Consider the following 24,228-nt stretch of genomic DNA (forward strand, 5'->3'; position numbering starts at 1 on the left):
GTGATGAGTATTCAGCCCCCGGTGATGAGTATTATTCCCCTGGTGATGAGTATTCACCCCCCGGTGATGAGTATTCACCCCCCGGTGATGAGTATTCAGCCCCCGCTGATGAGTATTCAGCCCCCGCTGATGAGTATTCAGCCCCCGCTGATGAGTATTCAGCCCCCGCTGATGAGTATTCAGCCCCCGCTGATGAGTATTCAGCCCCCGCTGATGAGTATTCAGCCCCCGCTGATGAGTATTCAGCCCCCGCTGATGAGTATTCAGCCCCCGGTGATGAGTATTCAGCCCCCGGTGATGAGTATTCAGCCCCCGGTGATGAGTATTCAGCCCCCGGTGATAAGTATTCACCCCCCGGTGATAAGTATTCACCCCCCGGTGATGAGTATTCAGCCCATGGTGATGAGTATTCAGCCCCTTTGCTCGGTGATGAGTAGAAGCAGCTTTGGATCTGGTGCAGCTAGGAGTCTTCTTGGGAAGAGTGCACATTACTGGGGGGGGCAGAGCACATTACAGGGGGGCAGAGGGCACATTACTGGGGGGGCAGAGCACATTACAGGGGGGCAGAGGGCACATTACTGAGGGGGGGCAGAGTGCACATTACTGGGGGGGGCAGAGTGCACATTCCTGGGGGGGGCAGAGTGCACATTACTGGGGATCAGAGGGCACATTACTGGAGGGGGTAGAGGGCACATTACTGGAGGGGGTAGAGGGCACATTACTGGGGGGCAGAAGGCACATTACTGGGGGGGCAGAGGGCACATTACTGGGGGGGGGCAGAGGGCACATTACTGGGGGGGGCAGAGGGCACATTACTGGGGGGGCAGAGGGCACATTACTGGGGGGGGCAGAGGGCACATTACTGGGGGAGCAGAGCACATTACAGGGGGGCAGAGGGCACATTTCTGGGGGGGGCAGAGCACATTACAGGGGGGCAGAGGGCACATTACTGGGGGGGCAGAGGGCACATTACTGGGGAGCAGAGGGCACATTACTGGAGGGGGCAGAGGGCACATTACTGGAGGGGGCAGAGGGCACATTATTGGAAGGGTTAGAGGGCACATAACTGGGGGGGCAGAGTGCACATTACTGGGCAGCAGAGGGCACATTACTGGAGGGGGCAGAGGGCACATTACTGGGGGGCAGAGGGCACATTACTGGGGGGGGAAGAGAGCACATTACTGAGGGGGGCAGAGGGCACAATACTGGGGGGCAGAGGGCACAATACTGGGGGGCAGAGGGCACATTACTGGGGGGGGGTAGAGGGCACATTACTGGGGGGGGTAGAGGGCACATTACTGGGGGGGGGAGAGAGCACATTACTGGGGTGGAAGAGAGCACATTACTGGGGGGCAGAGGGCACATTACTGGGGGGCAGAGGGCACAGTAGATGATGTGATGTTAGCAATGGTCATGGATAGTTACTTGGCGTCTTCCAGCTCCTCAGTGCGTTGAATGGCGTCAGTCTCGTATTTTGTCCTCCATTGGGCCACTTCACCATTGGCCTTGGACAAGGTTCTTTGTAGCTCAGACTTGGCCTCTTGCTCCTCCTCATATTGTTCCCTCAGGAGGTCACAGTCATGACGAGACGACTGTAAGCTGTGGGCCAAGGCATTTTTAGCCTGGTGGATGAAGAGAGATAGAGGAAACCAGACATTTGAGGGGTCACAAGACCTAGAGGAGATCTCCTTCTAGCCTAGACCTCTGCCTTCATCTCACCTTCACCTCCTCCTCCAGACTTCTCTTCAGCTCCTCGATTTGCTGGGTGAAAGCCTGCTTGGACCTAGAGAGTTGGGACAGCAGAGACTCCCTTTCTTCCAGCTGCCGAGACAGCTCACCTGAAATCAGATAACGGTGGATAAAAGCCTCGTGTTCTCCATCCGCTCCACCTCAGAGCCGCTCTTCTCAACACCACAAGGAGGCCTTTTACATCCATGTCCACAGACCACATTGCAGCCCCGGGAAAACACTAAATATCACCTACTACCTACAATACATCTGCGACCACCACTAGAAATGTGGACACATCCTCATAAGAGTGGGCCCACAAACATAGGCCTGAGTTCAGCATCACAGTCCTAAAACTACTACCATAAGCTTGGATTATAACCATAAACTTCAGCCTACCACCATAAGCCTAGACCACCCACTATAAGTCTCTGTGCACCACCTCGAGCATTGGCGTACTACAATACACCTGATCTACCACCACAAATCCGGGCAACCACCATAAATTCACCACTATAAGCCTGGCCTGAAGAGCCACTACCATACATCTGGACATCCACCATAAGTCTTGGTCCACCCCTGGAGCTTGGGAGTACCACCATAAGCTTGGGCCGAGGACCCAATACCATATTTCTGGACAACCACCATAAGATCACCACTATAAGCCTGACCTGAAGAACCACTACCATATATCTGGACAACCACCATAAGTTCACCACTATAAGCCTGGCCTGAAGAACCACTACCATACATCTGGACATCCACCATAAGTTCACCACTATAAGCCTGGCCTGAAGAACCACTACCATATATCTGGACAACCACCATAAGCCTGACCTGAAGAACCACTACCATATATCTGGACATCCACCATACGTTCACCACTATAAGCCTGGCCTGAAGAACCACTACCATATATCTGGACAACCACCATAAGCCTGACCTGAAGAACCACTACCATATATCTGGACATCCACCATAAGTTCACCACTATAAGCCTGGCCTGAAGAACCACTACCATACATCTGGACATCCACCATAAGTTCACCACCATAAGCCTGGGCCGAGGTCCCAATACCATATATCTGGACAACCACCATAAGCCTGGGCCGAGGTCCCAATACCATATATCTGGACAACCACCATAAGCCTGGGTTGAGGACTCACTACCATATATCTGAACACCTACCATTAGTTCAACACTTTAAGCCTTGGCTTAAGACCCACTACCATAAATCTAGACAACCGCCATAAGTCTTGGTCCACGACCTAGAACTTGGGCCCACTATAATAAGCCTGGTCAACCACCATACGCCTGGGTAGGGGGGCAATCACCATAAGATCACCACCATAAGCCTGGGCTGAGGACCCACTACCACATATCTGGACAACCACCATAAGTCTTGGTCCACGACCTAGAACTTGGGCCCACTACAATAAGCCTGGTCAACCACCATACGCCTGGGTAGGGGGGCAATCACCATAAATCTGGTCAGCCGCTATAAGGCACAAGATTTCCTGGTTATTTATGACTATCCCCTTATTGGCTGCACACGCCCAGTTTTAGCACCAGTATTCTGGACTGGGAGGAAAGTGGTTAGAGACATATCCAGGATAAATGTTCTAGGCCTTGGCTTAGCTTAGTGTGGTACATGTATCTTCACCTGTCTCGGTCTGGAGTCGAGCCTTTTGCATAGTGAGCTCTGCCACCGCCCTCTGGTTCTCCTCAGTCTTGGTCTTGAACTCGCTGAGGTGGTCCTCCAGGGTGCGGCAGATCTTCTCCAGGTTCACCTGGGTGATTACAGTAGATGTTGTCAGGTTGAGAAGGTGACATGTCCCACCCCATGCCCCGCGGGCGTCACCCAGCCTCCGTCCAGACCTTGGACTTAGTCATGGACTCCAGGTTGCTGTTGATGTCATCGATCTCCATCCTCATCTCGCTCTTCTCCTTCTCCAGCTTCTGCTTCACCCGCTGCAGGTTGTCTATCTGCTCTCCGTACTCGGCGCTGCTGTCCGCGTGCTTCTTGCGCAGAGCGGCCACCGTGGCTTCGTGCTGCAGGGAGATCTCCTCTAGATCTCGCCTCATCTTTTGGAACTCTGTCTCCCTCTTCTTGTTGAGCTCCACCTGAGATGCGGTGGCCCCGCCAGCTTCCTCCAGCCTCTCGCTGATCTCCTCCAGCTCCCGAGACAGATCAGATCTCTGCTTCTCAGCCTTGGCCCGCGTGGCCCTCTCAGATTCAATCTCTTCCTCGAGTTCTTCAATCCGAGCCTAGAAGTATTTAGAGATATATCAGATGCATCAAGCAGGACACAACGTCACCTCTTAAAGGGATAGTTCTCCCGATATACCAGTCCTAGGAATGTGGATGCAATTCTACCAAACAAATCATCTTCTGTAGAAGTCAGCCCCTCCCCCTGGACTCCCTAAGTCTATGCAGCATTACCTGAAGCTCTTTAATCTTCTTCTGATGCTGATTTCCCATGAGTTGCTCATCCTCAATCCTGCTGAGTAGTTGGCTAATCTCAAAGTCTTTCCTGTAGACAGATTTGCGATGTGTGAGATTTTACCAACACTGACACATTGTAACAAACCCTCAGAGCCTCATTGTGTTTAGATCACTGGTACATTGAGCGCCGCGGCATCTCCCTACTTTTTAAGCTTCTCGTCCATCTGCTGCCTGTCGTTCTCCAGGTCCATTATGGAGTCCTGCGCCATCTTCAGGTCCCCCTCCAGCTTCCTCTTGGCCCGCTCATTGTCCATGCGCAGCTTCTTCTCCTGCTCCAGCGAGCCTTGCAGCTACAGAAAGGGTTAAGAGATGAGAACCTACCTCCAAGGAGAGAGCTTTACTTATACCTTGTCTATACTCCAGTCACATCCAGAGCTGTATTTACAATCAATCACTAACACTATGACTAGTACTCCAGACACAACCCAAGCTGCAATCCTGATTGTACCCTAAGATTATAAATACATGTGCAGCAGTTTGCAGGTTCTTTTCAGTGCAAAGTCAGACAGAAAACTGGCGCAGAAACTTTAATAAATGTGTCCCATGTATCTCTAATGCTCTAGTCACATCCAGAGCTGCTTCTACAACTCTATTACATCATGTCTAAATCACCAGTCACATCCAGAGCTGCTTCTACCAACATGAAAGTCATCAGCTCCCGGGAGGAAATCAGAATTGTGAATGCAGCTTTAGAAGTGGCTAGAGTATAAACCGTGATGTAAGAGTGGAGTTGTAAATACGTAAGGGATGTGTTTGGAGGAGATGGCGGTGGGGAGCGCGCTCGGCAGGACTCACGTCGTCTATCTGCTGCTCCAGCTTGGTCTTCATCTTGGTCAGGGCGTTGACCTTGTCTTCCTCGGCCTGCAGGTCGTCCAGGGTCTGCTGGTGCGCCTCCTGGAGGGCCTTCTTCTCCTTGGTCAGCTTGACGATGGTCTCATCCAGAGCTGCCATTTCTTCGGTCAGGTTTTTGACCTGTGGGAGAGGATGGTGGACGGAGGTGAGCGGCCGTCTTGGCTCTGGATGTGGAGTCTCCTCCGGAGAGACCTACCTTGTTCTCTATGGCGTGCCTCTCCTTCTCCACCTTGGCCAGTGTCAGCTCCAGGTCGTCGATGTCCTTCTTCAGCTCCGAGCACTCGTCCTCCAGCTTCCTCTTCTTGGCGGTGAGCTCAGCGTTGGCCTCTTCCTCGTCCTCCAGCCTCTCGTTCAGCTCTTTGATCTTGGCCTCCAGTTGGATCTTGCTCTTGATCAGCTGGTCGCATCTCTCCTCTGCATCTGTCAAGTTCTCAGTTTCCTGTAGATTAAAAGAATGAAAAATGACATAAAACTCACACCTAGCAAAGAAATCTGCCCGGAGATACTGCACACTATGGTCCTGTGTCAGTCTTTACTGCAGTTCTTGTATTCCATTCATGCACCAGGAGGCTCAGGCTGAGTATGTTACAACAAATTAAACTATAGCTCAGAAGTTAAGTTCAATCTATGGGAGAATGGATGAAGATTGGAAGATGGGAGGCCACTCTCAAGACCCTTCCTCTTTCTCAAGGTGGCGCTGCCAACCCTATATCCTCCTCTAGAGGCTGCTGCAGACCCGTCCTTCTGCTCTAGGGATATATACCCTTCCTCCTCCTTCCTCCTCATCTAGGGAGCATTGTATACCCTTCCTCCTCCTCTAGGGAGCACTGTATACCCTTTCTCCTCCTCTAGGGAGCACTGTATACCCTTTCTCCTCCTCTAGGGAGCACTGTATACCCTTTCTCCTCCTCTAGGGGGCGCTGTATACCCTTCCTCCTCCTCTAGGGAGCAATATATACCCTTCCTCCTCCTCTAGGGGGCGCTGTACACCCTTCTCCTCCTCTAGGGAGCACTGTATACCCTTTCTCCTCCTCTAGGGGGCGCTGTATACCCTTTCTCCTCCTCTAGGGAGCACTGTATACCCTTCCTCCTCCTCTAGGGGGCGCTGTACACCCTCCTCCTCCTCTAGGGAGCACTGTATACCCTTTCTCCTCCTCTAGGGAGCACTGTATACCCTTTCTCCTCCTCTAGGGGGCGCTGTATACCCTTCCTCCTCCTCTAGGGAGCAATATATACCCTTCCTCCTTCTCTAGGGGGCGCTGTACACCCTTCATCCTCCTCTAGCGAGAACTGCAGGTCCTTCCTTCTCCTCTAGGGGGCGCTGTACACCCCTCCTTCTCCTCTAGGGGGCGCTGTACACCCCTCCTCCTCCTATAGGTGGCGCTGTACACCCCTCCTCCTCCTATAGGTGGCGCTGTACCCCCCTCCTCCTCCTATAGGTGGCGCTGTACACCCTCCTCCTCCTATAGGTGGCGCTGTACACCCCTCCTCCTCCTCTAGGGGGCGCTGCAGACCCCTCCTCCTCCTCTAGGCGGCACTGTACACCCCTCCTCCTCCTCTAGGGGGCGCTGTTACCCCTCCTCCTCCTCCTCTAGGGGGCACTGCACACACTCCTCCTCCTCTAGGGGGCGCTGTACCCCCTCCTCCTCCTCTAGGGGGCGCTGCACACCCCTCCTCCTCCTCTAGGGGGCGCTGCACACACTCCTCCTCCTCTAGGGGGCGCTGCACACACTCCTCCTCCTCTAGGGGGCGCTGTACACCCCTCCTCCTCCTCTAGGGGGCGCTGCACACACTCCTCCTCCTCTAGGGGGCGCTGCACACACTCCTCCTCCTCTAGGGGGCGCTGCACACACTCCTCCTCCTCTAGGGGGCGCTGCACACACTCCTCCTCCTCTAGGGGGCGCTGTACACCCCTCCTCCTCCTCTAGGGGGCGCTGCACACACTCCTCCTCCTCTAGGGGGCGCTGTACACCCCTCCTCCTCCTCTAGGGGGCGCTGTACACCTCTCCTCCTCTAGGGGGCGCTGCACACACTCCTCCTCCTTTAGGGGGCGCTGCACACCCCTCCTCCTCCTCTAGTGGGCTCTGTACACCCCTCCTCCTCCTCTAGGGGGCGCTGCACACACTCCTCCTCCTCTAGGGGGCGCTGCACACACTCCTCCTCCTCTAGGGGGCGCTGTACACCCCTCCTCCTCCTCTAGGGGGCGCTGCACACACTCCTCCTCCTCTAGGGGGCGCTGCACACACTCCTCCTCCTCTAGGGGGCGCTGCACACACTCCTCCTCCTCTAGGGGGCGCTGTACACCCCTCCTCCTCTAGGGGGCGCTGTACACCCCTCCTCCTCCTCTAGGGGGCGCTGCACACACTCCTCCTCCTCTAGGGGGCGCTGCACACACTCCTCCTCCTATAGGGGGCACTGTACACCCCTCCTCCTCCTCTAGGGGGCGCTGTACACCCCTCCTCCTCCTCTAGGGGGCGCTGTGCACCCCTCCTCCTCCTCTAGGGGGCGCTGTACACCTCTCCTCCTCCTCTAGGGGGCGCTGCACACACTCCTCCTCCTCTAGGGGGCGCTGCACACACTCCTCCTCCTCTAGGGGGCGCTGTACACCCCTCCTCCTCCTCTAGGGGGCGCTGTACACCCCTCCTCCTCCTCTAGGGGGCACTGCACACACTCCTCCTCCTCTAGGGGGCGCTGTACACCCCTCCTCCTCCTCTAGGGGGCGCTGTACACCCCTCCTCCTCCTCTAGGGGGCACTGCACACACTCCTCCTCCTCTAGGGGGCGCTGTACACCCCTCCTCCTCCTCTAGGGGGCGCTGTACACCCCTCCTCCTCCTCTAGGGGGCACTGCACACACTCCTCCTCCTCTAGGGGGCGCTGTACACCCCTCCTCCTCCTCTAGGGGGCGCTGTAGACCCCTCCTCCTCCTCTAGGGGGCACTGCACACACTCCTCCTCCTCTAGGGGGCGCTGTACACCCCTCCTCCTCCTCTAGGGGGCGCTGCACACACTCCGCCTCCTCTAGGGGGCGCTGCACACACTCCTCCTCCTCTAGGGGGCGCTGCACACACTCCTCCTCCTCTAGGGGGCGCTGTACACCCCTCCTCCTCCTCTAGGGGGCGCTGCACACACTCCTCCTCCTCTAGGGGGCGCTGCACACACTCCTCCTCCTCTAGGGGGCGCTGTACACCCCTCCTCCTCCTCTAGGGGGCGCTGTACACCCCTCCTCCTCCTCTAGGGGGCGCTGTGCACCCTTCCTCCTCCTCTAGGGGGCGCTGCACACACTCCGCCTCCTCTAGGGGGCGCTGCACACACTCCTCCTCCTCTAGGGGGCGCTGCACACACTCCTCCTCCTCTAGGGGGCGCTGTACACCCCTCCTCCTCCTCTAGGGGGCGCTGCACACACTCCTCCTCCTCTAGGGGGCGCTGCACACACTCCTCCTCCTCTAGGGGGCGCTGTACACCCCTCCTCCTCCTCTAGGGGGCGCTGTACACACTCCTCCTCCCCTAGGGGGCGCTGCACACACTCCTCCTCCTCTAGGGGGCGCCTGATACTCACAGACTGGACTTGCAGCTGGAGGTCGTTCTTCTCCTGCAGCAGCTTCACCATCTTCTCCTCCAGCTCCTTCCTCTTGGCCTCGGACTTTGCCAGGTTCTCCTTGGTTTTGGCGAATTCCTCCTTCATGGCCGCCATCTCCTTCTCGGTCTCGGCGCTGCGCAGGAGCGGTTTGATCTTGAAGTAAAGTTTCATCCACGGCCAATGCTTGACGTTCATGAAGGCGCGGATGTTGTACTGGATGGAGTAGATGGCCTCCCTGCAGAGCACAGCGCCGTCACTGGGGGGCGCACTACAGCATACACACTACATGGGGGTATTACAACTGGGTACAACATGGCGGTGTTATTACTACTGTGCACTACATGGCGGTGTTATTACTGGGCACTACATGGCGGTGTTATTACTGTGCACTACATGGCGGTGTTATTACTGGGCACTACATGGCGGTGTTACTACTGGGCACTACATGGCGGTGTTATTACTGGGCACTACATGGCGGTGTTATTACTGGGCACTACATGGCGGTGTTACTACTGGGCACTACATGGCGGTGTTATTACTGGGCACTACATGGCGGTGTTACTACTGGCCACTACATGGCGGTGTTATTACTGACCACTACATGGCGGTGTTACTACTGGGCACTACATGGCGGTGTTACTACTGACCACTACATGGCGGTGTTATTACTGGGCACTACATGGCGGTGTTATTACTGTGCACTACATGGCGGTGTTATTACTGTGCACTACATGGCGGTGTTATTACTGGGCACTACATGGCGGTGTTATTACTGGGCACTACATGGCGGTGTTATTACTGACCACTACATGGCGGTGTTATTACTGTGCACTACATGGCAGTGTTACTACTGGGCACTACATGGCGGTGTTATTACTGGGCACTACATGGCGGTGTTACTACTGGGCACTACATGGCGGTGTTATTACTGGGCACTACATGGCGGTGTTACTACTGGCCACTACATGGCGGTGTTACTACTGACCACTACATGGCGGTGTTACTACTGGCCACTACATGGCGGTGTTACTACTGGGCACTACATGGCGGTGTTACTACTGACCACTACATGGCGGTGTTACTACTGACCACTACATGACGGTGTTACTATTGGCCACTACATGGCGATATTACTACTGGCCACTACATGGCGGTGTTACTACTGGCCACTACATGGCGGTGTTACTACTGACCACTACATGGCGGTGTTACTACTGACCACTACATGGCGGTGTTATTACTGGCCACTACATGGCGGTGTTATTACTGACCACTACATGGCGGTGTTATTACTGACCACTACATGGCGGTGTTACTACTGACCACTACATGGCGGTGTTACTACTGACCACTACATGGCGGTGTTACTACTGGCCACTACATGGCGGTGTTACTACTGTGCACTACATGGCAGTGTTACTACTGGGCACTACATGGCGGTGTTACTACTGGGCACAACATGGCGGTGTTACTACTGACCACTACATGGCGGTGTTATTACTGGCCACTACATGGCGGTGTTATTACTGGGCACTACATGGCGGTGTTACTACTGACCACTACATGGCGGTGTTATTACTGGGCACTACATGGCGGTGTTATTACTGACCACTACAAGGTGGTGTTATTGCTGGCCACTACATGGCGGTGTTATTACTGACCACTACATGGCGGTGTTACTACTGGCCACTACATGGCGGTGTTACTACTGACCACTACATGGCGGTGTTATTACTGGTCACTACATGGCGGTGTTATTACTGACCACTACATGGCGGTGTTACTACTGGCCACTACATGGCGGTGTTACTACTGACCACTACATGGCGGTGTTATTACTGGGCACTACATGGCAGTGTTATTACTACTGTGCACTACATGGCAGTGTTACTACTGGGCACTACATGGCGGTGTTATTACTGGGCACTACATGGCGGTGTTACTACTGGGCACTACATGGCGGCGTTATTACTGACCACTACATGGCGGTGTTACTACTGGGCACTACATGGCGGTGTTACTACTGGCCACTACATGGCGGTGTTACTACTGGGCACTACATGGCGGTGTTACTACTGACCACTACATGGCGGTGTTACTACTGACCACTACATGACGGTGTTACTACTGGCCACTACATGGCGGTGTTACTACTGGCCACTACATGGCGGTGTTACTACTGGCCACTACATGGCGGTGTTACTACTGGGCACTACATGGCGGTGTTACTACTGACCACTACATGGCGGTGTTACTACTGGCCACTACATGGCGGTGTTACTACTGGCCACTACATGGCGGTGTTACTACTGACCACTACATGGCGGTGTTACTACTGACCACTACAAGGCGGTGTTATTGCTGGCCACTACATGGCGGTGTTACTGCTGACCACTACATGGCGGTGTTATTACTGACCACTACATGGCGGTGTTACTACTGGGCACTACATGGCGGTGTTACTACTGGGCACTACATGGCAGTGTTACTACTGGGCACTACATGGCGGTGTTATTACTGGGCACTACATGGCGGTGTTATTACTGACCACTACATGGCGGTGTTACTACTGGGCACTACATGGCGGTGTTACTACTGGGCACTACATGGCGGTGTTATTACTGGGCACTACATGGCGGTGTTACTACTGGGCACTACATGGCGGTGTTACTACTGGCCACTACATGGCGGTGTTACTACTGGGCACTACATGGCGGTGTTACTACTGACCACTACATGGCGGTGTTACTACTGACCACTACATGGCGGTGTTACTACTGGCCACTACATGGCGGTGTTATTACTGGGCACTACATGGCGATGTTACTACTGGGCACTACATGGCGGTGTTATTACTGACCACTACATGGCGGTGTTACTACTGGCCACTACATGACGGTGTTACTACTGGCCACTACATGACGGTGTTATTACTGACCACTACATGACGGTGTTACTACTGACCACTACATGGCGGTGTTACTACTGGACACTACATGGCGGTGTTATTACTGACCACTACATGACGGTGTTATTACTGACCACTACATGACGGTGTTATTACTGACCACTATATGGCGGTGTTATTACTGACCACTACATGGCGGTGTTATTACTGGGCACTACATGGCGGTGTTATTACTGACCACTACATGGCGGTGTTACTACTGGCCACTACATGGCGGTGTTACTACTGACCACTACATGGCGGTGTTATTACTGACCACTACATGGCGGTGTTATTACTGGGCACTACATGGCGGTGTTACTACTGGTCACTACATGGCGGTGTTACTACTGACCACTACATGGCGGTGTTATTACTGGGCACTACATGGCGGTGTTACTACTGACCACTACATGGCGGTGTTATTACTGGGCACTACATGGCGGTGTTATTACTGGGCACTACATGGCGGTGTTATTACTGACCACTACATGGCGGTATTACTACTGGTCACTACATGGCGGTGCTATTACTGACCACTACATGGCGGTGTTACTACTGGCCACTACATGGCGGTGTTATTACTGACCACTACATGGCGGTGTTATTACTGACCACTACATGGCGGTATTACTACTGGTCACTACATGGCGGTGTTACTACTGACCACAACATGGCGGTGTTACTACTGACCACTACATGGCGGTGTTATTACTGGCCACTACATGGCGGTGTTATTACTGGGCACTACATGGCGGTGTTACTACTGACCACTACATGGCGGTGTTATTACTGGGCACTACATGGCGGTGTTATTACTGACCACTACAAGGTGGTGTTATTGCTGGCCACTACATGGCGGTGTTATTACTGACCACTACATGGCGGTGTTACTACTGGCCACTACATGGCGGTGTTACTACTGGGCACTACATGGCGGTGTTACTACTGACCACTACATGGCGGTGTTACTACTGACCACTACATGACGGTGTTACTACTGGCCACTACATGGCGGTGTTACTACTGGGCACTACATGGCGGTGTTACTACTGGCCACTACATGGCGGTGTTACTACTGGGCACTACATGGCGGTGTTACTACTGACCACTACATGGCGGTGTTACTACTGGCCACTACATGGCGGTGTTACTACTGGCCACTACATGGCGGTGTTACTACTGACCACTACATGGCGGTGTTACTACTGACCACTACAAGGCGGTGTTATTGCTGGCCACTACATGGCGGTGTTACTGCTGACCACTACATGGCGGTGTTATTACTGACCACTACATGGCGGTGTTACTACTGGGCACTACATGGCGGTGTTACTACTGGGCACTACATGGCAGTGTTACTACTGGGCACTACATGGCGGTGTTATTACTGGGCACTACATGGCGGTGTTATTACTGACCACTACATGGCGGTGTTACTACTGGGCACTACATGGCGGTGTTACTACTGGGCACTACATGGCGGTGTTATTACTGGGCACTACATGGCGGTGTTACTACTGGGCACTACATGGCGGTGTTACTACTGGCCACTACATGGCGGTGTTACTACTGGGCACTACATGGCGGTGTTACTACTGACCACTACATGGCGGTGTTACTACTGACCACTACATGGCGGTGTTACTACTGGCCACTACATGGCGGTGTTATTACTGGGCACTACATGGCGATGTTACTACTGGGCACTACATGGCGGTGTTATTACTGACCACTACATGGCGGTGTTACTACTGGCCACTACATGGCGGTGTTATTACTGGGCACTACATGGCGGTGTTATTACTGACCACTACATGGCGGTGTTACTACTGGCCACTACATGGCGGTGTTACTACTGACCACTACATGGCGGTGTTACTACTGACCACTACATGGCGGTGTTATTACTGACCACTACATGGCGGTGTTATTACTGGGCACTACATGGCGGTGTTACTACTGGTCACTACATGGCGGTGTTACTACTGACCACTACATGGCGGTGTTATTACTGGGCACTACATGGCGGTGTTACTACTGACCACTACATGGCGGTGTTATTACTGGGCACTACATGGCGGTGTTATTACTGGGCACTACATGGCGGTGTTATTACTGACCACTACATGGCGGTATTACTACTGGTCACTACATGGCGGTGCTATTACTGACCACTACATGGCGGTGTTACTACTGGCCACTACATGGCGGTGTTATTACTGACCACTACATGGCGGTGTTATTACTGACCACTACATGGCGGTATTACTACTGGTCACTACATGGCGGTGTTACTACTGACCACTACATGGCGGTGTTATTACTGGCCACTACATGGCGGTGTTATTACTACTGGGCACAACATGGCGGTGTTATTACTACTGGGCACAACATGGCGGTGTTATTACTGACCACTACATGGCGGTGTTATTACTGACCACTACATGGCGGTGTTATTACTGGCCACTACATGGCGGTGTTACTACTGGCCACTACATGGCGGTGTTACTACTGACCACTACATGGCGGTGTTACTACTGACCACTACATGGCGGTGTTACTACTGACCACTACATGGCGGTGTTACTACTGACCACTACATGGCGGTGTTACTACTGGGCACTACATGGCGGTGTTATTACTGGGCACTACATGGCGGTGTTACTACTGGACACTACATGGCGGTGTTATTACTGACCACTACATGGCGGTGTTACTACTGACCACTACATGGCGGTGTTATTACTGACCACTACATGGCGGTGTTATTACTGGGCACTACATGGCGGTGTTATTACTGGGCACTACATGGCGGTGTTACTACTGGCCACTACATGGCGGTGTTACTACTGGGCACTACATGGCGGTGTTACTACTGGGCACTACATGGCGGTGTTACTACTGGCCACTACATGGCGGTGTTACTACTGGCCACTACATGGCGGTGTTATTACTGGCCACTACATGGCGATATTACTACTGACCACTACATGGCGGTGTTATTACTGGCCACTACATGGCGGTGTTATTACTGACCACTACATGGCGGTGTTATTACTGACCACTACATGGCGGTGTTATTACTGACCACTACATGGCGGTGTTACTACTGACCACTACATGGCGGTGTTATTACTGGGCACTACATGGCGGTGTTATTACTGACCACTACATGGCGGTGTTACTACTGGGCACTACATGGCGGTGTTACTACTGGGCACTACATGGCGGTGTTACTACTGGGCACTACATGGCGGTGTTATTACTGGCCACTACATGGCGGTGTTACTACTGGGCACTACATGGCGGTGTTATTACTGGCCACTACATGGCGATATTACTACTGACCACTACATGGCGGTGTTATTACTGGCCACTACATGGCGGTGTAATTACTGGCCACTACATGGCGGTGTTACTACTGGGCACTACATGGCGGTGTTATTACTGACCACTACATGGCGGTGTTACTACTGGGCACTACATGGCGGTGTCACTACTGGGCACTACATGGCGGTGTTACTACTGGGCACTACATGGCGGTGTTATTACTGATCACTACATGGCGGTGTTATTACTGACCACTACATGGCGGTGTTATTACTGGACACTACATGGCGGTGTTATTACTGGCCACTACATGGCGGTGTTACTACTGACCACTACATGGCGGTGTTACTACTGGACACTACATGGCGGTGTTATTACTGGACACTACATGGCGGTGTTATTACTGACCACTACATGGCGGTGTTATTACTGGGCACTACATGGCGGTGTTATTACTGGGCACTACATGGCGGTGTTATTACTGGCCACTACATGGCGGTGTTATTACTGGGCACTACATGGCGGTGTTATTACTGACCACTACATGGCGGTGTTATTACTGACCACTACATGGCGGTGTTATTACTGACCACTACATGGCGGTGTTACTACTGGGCACTACATGGCGGTGTTACTACTGGCCACTACATGGCGGTGTTACTACTGACCACTACATGGCGGTGTTATTACTGGGCACTACATGGCGGTGTTATTACTGGCCACTACATGGCGGTGTTACTACTGACCACTACATGGCGGTGTTACTACTGACCACTACATGGCGGTGTTACTACTGGACACTACATGGCGGTGTTACTACTGACCACTACATGGCGGTGTTACTACTGACCACTACATGGCGGTGTTACTACTGGCCACTACATGGCGGTGTTACTACTGACCACTACATGGCGGTGTTACTACTGACCACTACATGGCGGTGTTACTTCTGGACACTACATGGCGGTGTTACTACTGACCACTACATGGCGGTGTTACTACTGACCACTACATGGCGGTGTTACTACTGACCACTACATGGCGGTGTTACTACTGGACACTACATGGCGGTGTTACTACTGACCACTACATGGCGGTGTTATTACTGGCCACTACATGGCGGTGTTATTACTGGGCACTACTTGGCGGTGTTATTACTGGGCACTACATGGCGGTGTTACTACTGGCCACTACATGGCGGTGTTATTACTGACCACTACATGGCGGTGTTATTACTGGGCACTACATGGCGGTGTTATTACTGGGCACTACATGGCGATGTTACTACTGACCACTACATGGCGGTGTTACTACTGACCACTACATGGCGGTGTTATTACTGACCACTACATGGCGGTGTTACTACTGACCACTACATGGCGGTGTTACTACTGGCCACTAGCTCTCTATATATCATAGCTTTCTATACACTGTATACCCCTATTACAGCGCTCTATAATCTGTATAGTATTATAGCTCTGTATACTCTGTATGGCGGTATTATAGAGCTCTATAATCTGTATGTTAGTATTATAGCTCTGTTGGCATTATGGCACTGTAGGGCAGTATTATAGAACCGTATAATCTGTATTGTGGGATTATATGACTGTATACTCTGTATGACGGGATTATAGCTCTCTATACTCTGTATGGCAGTATTATACCCTTTTATACTTTGCAGGGCAGTATTATAGCTCTGTATACAGGCGCACCGGATTATAAGGCGCACCATCAATAAATGCCTGCTAAAACGTCTAGGTTCATATATAAGGTGCACTGGACTATAAGGGTGAATGACCAGCAGGGGGCAGACCTGTGCACAGTACAAGGCAGCTGTTGTCTGTAAGTACGGTTCATATATAAGACGCACTGGACTATAAGGATGAATGACCAGCAGGGGGCAGACCTGTGCACAGTACAAGGCAGCTGTTGTCTGTAAGTACGGATCATATATAAGGTGCACTGGACTATAAGGGTGAATGACCAGCAGGGGGCAGACCTGTGCACAGTACAAGGCAGCTGTTGTCTGTAAGTACGGTTCATATATAAGGCGCACTGGACTATAAGGTGCACTGGACTATAAGGGTGAATGACCAGCAGGTGGCAGACCTGTGCACAGTACAAGGCAGCTGTTGTCTGTAAGTACGGTTCATATATAAGGTGCACTGGACTATAAGGTGCACCTGATTATAAGGATGAATGACCAGCAGGTGGCAGACCTGTGCACAGTACAAGGCAGCTGTTGTCTGTAAGTACGGTTCATATATAAGACGCACTGGACTATAAGGTGCACTGGACTATAAGGGTGAATGACCAGCAGGTGGCAGACCTGTGCACAGTACAAGGCAGCTGTTGTCTGTAAGTACGGTTCATATATAAGGCGCACCGGACTATAAAATGCACCTTTGATTTCTAAGAAAATCAAAGGATTTTTTGTGCGCCTTATAGTCCGAAAAATACGGTACTCTGGTGGTATTATAGCATTGTATGGCGGTATTATAGCTCTGTATACTCTGTATGGCAGTATTATAGCTCTGTATGGTGGTATTATAGCATTGTATGGCAGGATTATAGCTCTGTATACTCTGTATGGTGGTATTATAGCATTGTATGGCGGTATTATAGCTCTGTATACTCTGTATGGCAGTATTATAGCTCTGTATGGTGGTATTATAGCATTGTATGGCAGGATTATAGCTCTGTATACTCTGTATGGCAGTTTCATAGCTCTGTATGGCGGCATTATAGCACTGTATGGCGGCATTATAGCATTGTATGGTGGTATTATAGAGGTTTATGGCGGTATCATAGCAATGTATGGCAGTATTATAGCTCTATATACTCTGCATGGCAGTATTATAGCACAGTATAGCAGTATCATAGCACTGTATGGGGGTATTATAGCTCTGTGTACTCTGTATAGCGGTATTATAGCACAGTATAGCAGTATCACAGCACTGTATGGCGGTATTATAGCTCTGTACACTCTGTATGGCGGTATTATAGCACAGTATAGCAGTATCACAGCACTGTATGGCGGTATTATAGCTCTGTACACTCTGTATGGCGGTATTATAGCACAGTATAGCAGTATCATAGCACTGTATGGCGGTATTATAGCTCTGTATACTCTGTATGGTGGTATTATAGCTCTGTATACTCTGTATGGCGGTATTATAGCATTGTATGGCGGTATTATAGCTCTGTATACCCTGTATGGCGGTATTATAGCATTGTATGGCGGTATTATAGCTCTGTATACTCTGTATGGCGGTATTATAGCATTGTATGGCGGTATTATAGCTCTGTATACTCTGTATGGTGGTATTATAGCATTGTATGGTGGTATTATAGCTCTGTATACTCTGTATGGCGGTATTATAGCATTGTATGGCGGTATTATAGCTCTGTATACTCTGTATGGTGGTATTATAGCATTGTATGGCGGTATTGTAGCTCTGTATACTCTGCATGGTGGTATAATAGCATTGTATGGCAGGATTATAGCTCTGTATACTCTGCATGGTGGTATTATAGCACAGTATAGCAGTATTATAGCACTGTATGGCAGTATAATAGTACTGTATAGCAGTATCATAGCACTGTATGGCGGTATTATAGCACTGTATGGCAGTATTATAGCTTTCTACACTCCCCAGTCACCTTCTCTCCATCATCTTCTTGAACTCCAGCCTCATGAGGAATCCTCGGCACAGCGCCTGTGTGCGGGTGATGAGCAGCGCCAGGCGGTCGTCCCTCATCTCCTCCAGGGTCCCCAGGAGCCCGGCCTTAAAGAACACCTGCAGGGGACAGTCACCGCCTGCTCATCACATGTAATACCACAGCACCACCAGCAGGGGTCAGCATCACACTGGTCACACACAGGAGCCAGGTCACAGGGAGGAGTTATCAGGGGTCAGCACCACACTGGTCACACACAGGAGCCAGGTCACAGGGAGGAGTTATCAGGGGTCAGCACCACACTGGTCACACACAGGAGCCAGGTCACAGGGAGGAGTTATCAGGGGTCAGCACCACACTGGTCACACATAGGAGCCAGGTCACAGGGAGGAGTTATCAGGGGTCAGCACCACACTGGTCACACACAGGAGCCAGGTCACAGGGAGGAGTTATCAGGGGTCAGCATCACACTGGTCACACACAGGAGCCAGGTCACAGGGAGGAGTTATCAGGGGTCAGCATCACACTGGTCACACACAGGAGCCAGGTCACAGGGAGGAGTTATCAGGGGTCAGCACCACACTGTCACACACAGGAGCCAGGTCACAGGGAGGAGTTATCAGGGGTCAGCATCACACTGGTCACACACAGGAGCCAGGTCACAGGGAGGAGTTATCAGGGGTCAGCATCACACTGGTCACACACAGGAGCCAGGTCACAGGGAGGAGTTATCAGGGGTCAGCATCACACTGGTCACACACAGGAGCCAGGTCACAGGGAGGAGTTATCAGGGGTCAGCATCACACTGGACACACACAGGAGCCAGGTCACAGGGAGGAGTTATCAGGGGTCAGCATCACACTGGTCACACACAGGAGCCAGGTCACAGGGAGGAGTTATCAGGGGTCAGTATCACACTGGTCACACACAGGAGCCAGGTCACAGGGAGGAGTTATCAGGGGTCAGCACCACACTGGTCACACACAGGAGCCAGGTCACAGGGAGGAGTTATCAGGGGTCAGCACCACACTGGTCACACACAGGAGCCAGGTCACAGGGAGGAGTTATCAGGGGTCAGCATCACACTGGTCACACACAGGAGCCAGGTCACAGGGAGGAGTTATCAGGGGTCAGCACCACACTGGTCACACACAGGAGCCAGGTCACAGGGAGGAGTTATCAGGGGTCAGCACCACACTGGTCACACACAGGAGCCAGGTCACAGGGAGGAGTTATCAGGGGTCAGCATCACACTGGTCACACACAGGAGCCAGGTCACAGGGAGGAGTTATCAGGGGTCAGCATCACACTGGTCACACACAGGAGCCAGGTCACAGGGAGGAGTTATCAGGGGTCAGCATCACACAGGTCACACACAGGAGCCAGGTCACAGGGAGGAGTTATCAGGGGTCAGCACCACACTGGTCACACACAGGAGCCAGGTCACAGGGAGGAGTTATCAGGGGTCAGCACCACACTGGTCACACACAGGAGCCAGGTCACAGGGAGGAGTTATCAGGGGTCAGCACCACACTGGTCACACACAGGAGCCAGGTCACAGGGAGGAGTTATCAGGGGTCAGCACCACACTGGTCACACACAGGAGCCAGGTCACAGGGAGGAGTTATCAGGGGTCAGCATCACACAGGTCACACACAGGAGCCAGGTCACAGGGAGGAGTTATCAGGGGTCAGTATCACACTGGTCACACACAGGAGCCAGGTCACAGGGAGGAGTTATCAGGGGTCAGTATCACACTGGTCACACATAGGAGCCAGGTCACAGGGAGGAGTTATCAGGGGTCAGCATAACACTGGTCACACACAGGAGCCAGGTCACAGGGAGGAGTTATCAGGGGTCAGCATCACACTGGTCACACACAGGAGCCAGGTCACAGGGAGGAGTTATCAGGGGTCAGCATCACACTGGTCACACACAGGAGCCAGGTCACAGGGAGGAGTTATCAGGGGGGCAGCACCACACTGGTCACACACAGGAGCCAGGTCACAGGGAGGAGTTATCAGGGGTCAGCACCACACTGGTCACACACAGGAGCCAGGTCACAGGGAGGAGTTATCAGGGGTCAGCATCACACTGGTCACACACAGGAGCCAGGTCACAGGGAGGAGTTATCAGGGGTCAGCATCACACTGGTCACACACAGGAGCCAGGTCACAGGGAGGAGTTATCAGGGGTCAGCATCACACTGGTCACACACAGGAGCCAGGTCACAGGGAGGAGTTATCAGGGGTCAGCACCACACTGGTCACACACAGGACCCAGGTCACAGGGAGGAGTTATCAGGGGTCAGCATCACACTGGTCACACACAGGAGCCAGGTCACAGGGAGGAGTTATCAGGGGTCAGCACCACACTGGTCACACACAGGAGCCAGGTCACAGGGAGGAGTTATCAGGGGTCAGCATCACACTGGTCACACACAGGAGCCAGGTCACAGGGAGGAGTTATCAGGGGTCAGCATCACACTGGTCACACACAGGAGCCAGGTCACAGGGAGGAGTTATCAGGGGTCAGCACCACACTGGTCACACACAGGAGCCAGGTCACAGGGAGGAGTTATCAGGGGTCAGCACCACACTGGTCACACACAGGAGCCAGGTCACAGGGAGGAGTTATCAGGGGTCAGCATCACACTGGTCACACACAGGAGCCAGGTCACAGGGAGGAGTTATCAGGGGTCAGCATCACACTGGTCACACACAGGAGCCAGGTCACAGGGAGGAGTTATCAGGGGTCAGCACCACACTGTCACACACAGGAGCCAGGTCACAGGGAGGAGTTATCAGGGGTCAGCATCACACTGGTCACACACAGGAGCCAGGTCACAGGGAGGAGTTATCAGGGGTCAGCATCACACTGGTCACACATAGGAGCCAGGTCACAGGGAGGAGTTATCAGGGGTCAGCATCACACTGGTCACACACAGGAGCCAGGTCACAGGGAGGAGTTATCAGGGGTCAGCATCACACTGGTCACACACAGGAGCCAGGTCACAGGGAGGAGTTATCAGGGGTCAGCATCACACTGGTCACACACAGGAGCCAGGTCACAGGGAGGAGTTATCAGGGGTCAGCATCACACTGGTCACACACAGGAGCCAGGTCACAGGGAGGAGTTATCAGGGGTCAGCACCACACTGGTTACACACAGGAGCCAGGTCACAGGGAGGAGTTATCAGGGGTCAGCATCACACTGGTCACACACAGGAGCCAGGTCACAGGGAGGAGTTATCAGGGGTCAGCATCACACTGGTCACACACAGGAGCCAGGTCACAGGGAGGAGTTATCAGGGGTCAGCATCACACTGGTCACACACAGGAGCCAGGTCACAGGGAGGAGTTATCAGGGGGGCAGCACCACACTGGTCACACACAGGAGCCAGGTCACAGGGAGGAGTTATCAGGGGTCAGCACCACACTGGTCACACACAGGAGCCAGGTCACAGGGAGGAGTTATCAGGGGTCAGCACCACACTGGTCACACACAGGAGCCAGGTCACAGGGAGGAGTTATCAGGGGTCAGCACCACACTGGTCACACACAGGAGCCAGGTCACAGGGAGGGGTTATCAGGGGTCAGCACCACACTGGTCACACACAGGAGCCAGGTCACAGGGAGGAGTTATCAGGGGTCAGCACCACACTGGTCACACACAGGAGCCAGGTCACAGGGAGGAGTTATCAGGGGTCAGCACCACACTGGTCACACACAGGAGCCAGGTCACAGGGAGGAGTTATCAGGGGTCAGCATCACACTGGTCACACATAGGAGCCAGGTCACAGGGAGGAGTTATCAGGGGTCAGCATCACACTGGTCACACACAGGAGCCAGGTCACAGGGAGGAGTTATCAGGGGTCAGCATCACACTGGTCACACACAGGAACCAGGTCACAGGGAGGAGTTATCAGGGGTCAGCATCACACTGGTCACACACAGGAGCCAGGTCACAGGGAGGAGTTATCAGAGGTCAGCATCACACTGGTCACACACAGGAGCCAGGTCACAGGGAGGAGTTATCAGGGGTCAGCATCACACTGGTCACACACAGGAGCCAGGTCACAGGGAGGAGTTATCAGGGGTCAGCACCACACTGGTCACACACAGGAGCCAGGTCACAGGGAGGAGTTATCAGGGGTCAGCATCACACTGGTCACACACAGGAGCCAGGTCACAGGGAGGAGTTATCAGGGGTCAGCATCACACTGGTCACACACAGGAGCCAGGTCACAGAGAGGAGTTATCAGGGGTCAGCACCACACTGGTCACACACAGGAGCCAGGTCACAGGGAGGAGTTATCAGGGGTCAGCACCACACTGGTCACACACAGGAGCCAGGTCACAGGGAGGAGTTATCAGGGGTCAGCACCACACTGGTCACACACAGGAGCCAGGTCACAGGGAGGAGTTATCAGGGGTCAGCATCACACTGGTCACACACAGGAGCCAGGTCACAGGGAGGAGTTATCAGGGGTCAGCACCACACTGGTCACACACAGGAGCCAGGTCACAGGGAGGAGTTATCAGGGGTCAGCACCACACTGGTCACACATAGGAGCCAGGTCACAGGGAGGGGTTATCAGGGGTCAGCACCACACTGGTCACACACAGGAGCCAGGTCACAGGGAGTAGTTATCAGGGGTCAGCACCACACTGGACACACACAGGAGCCAGGTCACAGAGAGGAGTTATCAGGGGTCAGCATCACACTGGTCACACACAAGAGGCAGGTCACAGGGAGGAGTTATCAGGGGTCAGCATCACACTGGTCACACACAGGAGCCAGGTCACAGGGAGGAGTTATCAGGGGTCAGCACCACACTGGTCACACACAGGAGCCAGGTCACAGGGAGGAGTTATCAGGGGTCAGCATCACACTGGTCACACACAGGAGCCAGGTCACAGAGAGGAGTTATCAGGGGTCAGCACCACACTGGTCACACACAGGAGCCAGGTCACAGGGAGGAGTTATCAGGGGTCAGCACCACACTGGTCACACACAGGAGCCAGGTCACAGGGAGGAGTTATCAGGGGTCAGCATCACACTGGTCACACACAGGAGCCAGGTCACAGGGAGGAGTTATCAGGGGTCAGCACCACACTGGTCACACACAGGAGCCAGGTCACAGGGAGGAGTTATCAGGGGTCAGCATCACACTGGTCACACACAGGAGCCAGGTCACAGGGAGGAGTTATCAGGGGTCAGCATCACACTGGTCACACACAGGAGCCAGGTCACAGGGAGGAGTTATCAGGGGTCAGCATCACACTGGTCACACACAGGAGCCAGGTCACAGGGAGGAGTTATCAGGGGTCAGCACCACACTGGTCACACACAGGAGCCAGGTCACAGGGAGGAGCTATCAGGGGTCAGCATCACACTGGTCACACACAGGAGCCAGGTCACAGGGAGGAGTTATCAGGGGTCAGCATCACACTGGTCACACACAGGAGCCAGGTCACAGGGAGGAGTTATCAGGGGTCAGCATCACACTGGTCACACACAGGAGCCAGGTCACAGGGAGGAGTTATCAGGGGTCAGTATCACACTGGTCACACACAGGAGCCAGGTCACAGGGAGGAGTT

General features: G+C 53.2%; 1 protein-coding gene across 1 annotated transcript in view; it reads right to left on the reverse strand.

Annotated features, from left to right (window-relative positions):
* LOC140065195 (myosin-3) overlaps positions 1 to 24,228 on the reverse strand; it is a 69,057-nt gene that overhangs the window by 12,998 nt on the left and 31,831 nt on the right. The window contains exons 21-30 of the mRNA XM_072112785.1: positions 18,608 to 18,744; positions 8,644 to 8,899; positions 5,284 to 5,526; positions 5,031 to 5,207; positions 4,380 to 4,525; positions 4,173 to 4,263; positions 3,608 to 3,997; positions 3,393 to 3,519; positions 1,720 to 1,838; positions 1,426 to 1,622 (exon numbers count right to left, since the gene is read on the reverse strand). Coding sequence (XP_071968886.1) covers positions 1,426 to 1,622; positions 1,720 to 1,838; positions 3,393 to 3,519; positions 3,608 to 3,997; positions 4,173 to 4,263; positions 4,380 to 4,525; positions 5,031 to 5,207; positions 5,284 to 5,526; positions 8,644 to 8,899; positions 18,608 to 18,744 — 1,883 coding nt within the window. The remainder of the gene's footprint in view (positions 1 to 1,425; positions 1,623 to 1,719; positions 1,839 to 3,392; positions 3,520 to 3,607; positions 3,998 to 4,172; positions 4,264 to 4,379; positions 4,526 to 5,030; positions 5,208 to 5,283; positions 5,527 to 8,643; positions 8,900 to 18,607; positions 18,745 to 24,228) is intronic.

Source organism: Engystomops pustulosus, chromosome 6 (genome assembly GCF_040894005.1).
Source record: "Engystomops pustulosus chromosome 6, aEngPut4.maternal, whole genome shotgun sequence".
In the NCBI taxonomy this organism is placed as follows: Eukaryota; Metazoa; Chordata; class Amphibia; order Anura; family Leptodactylidae; genus Engystomops; species Engystomops pustulosus.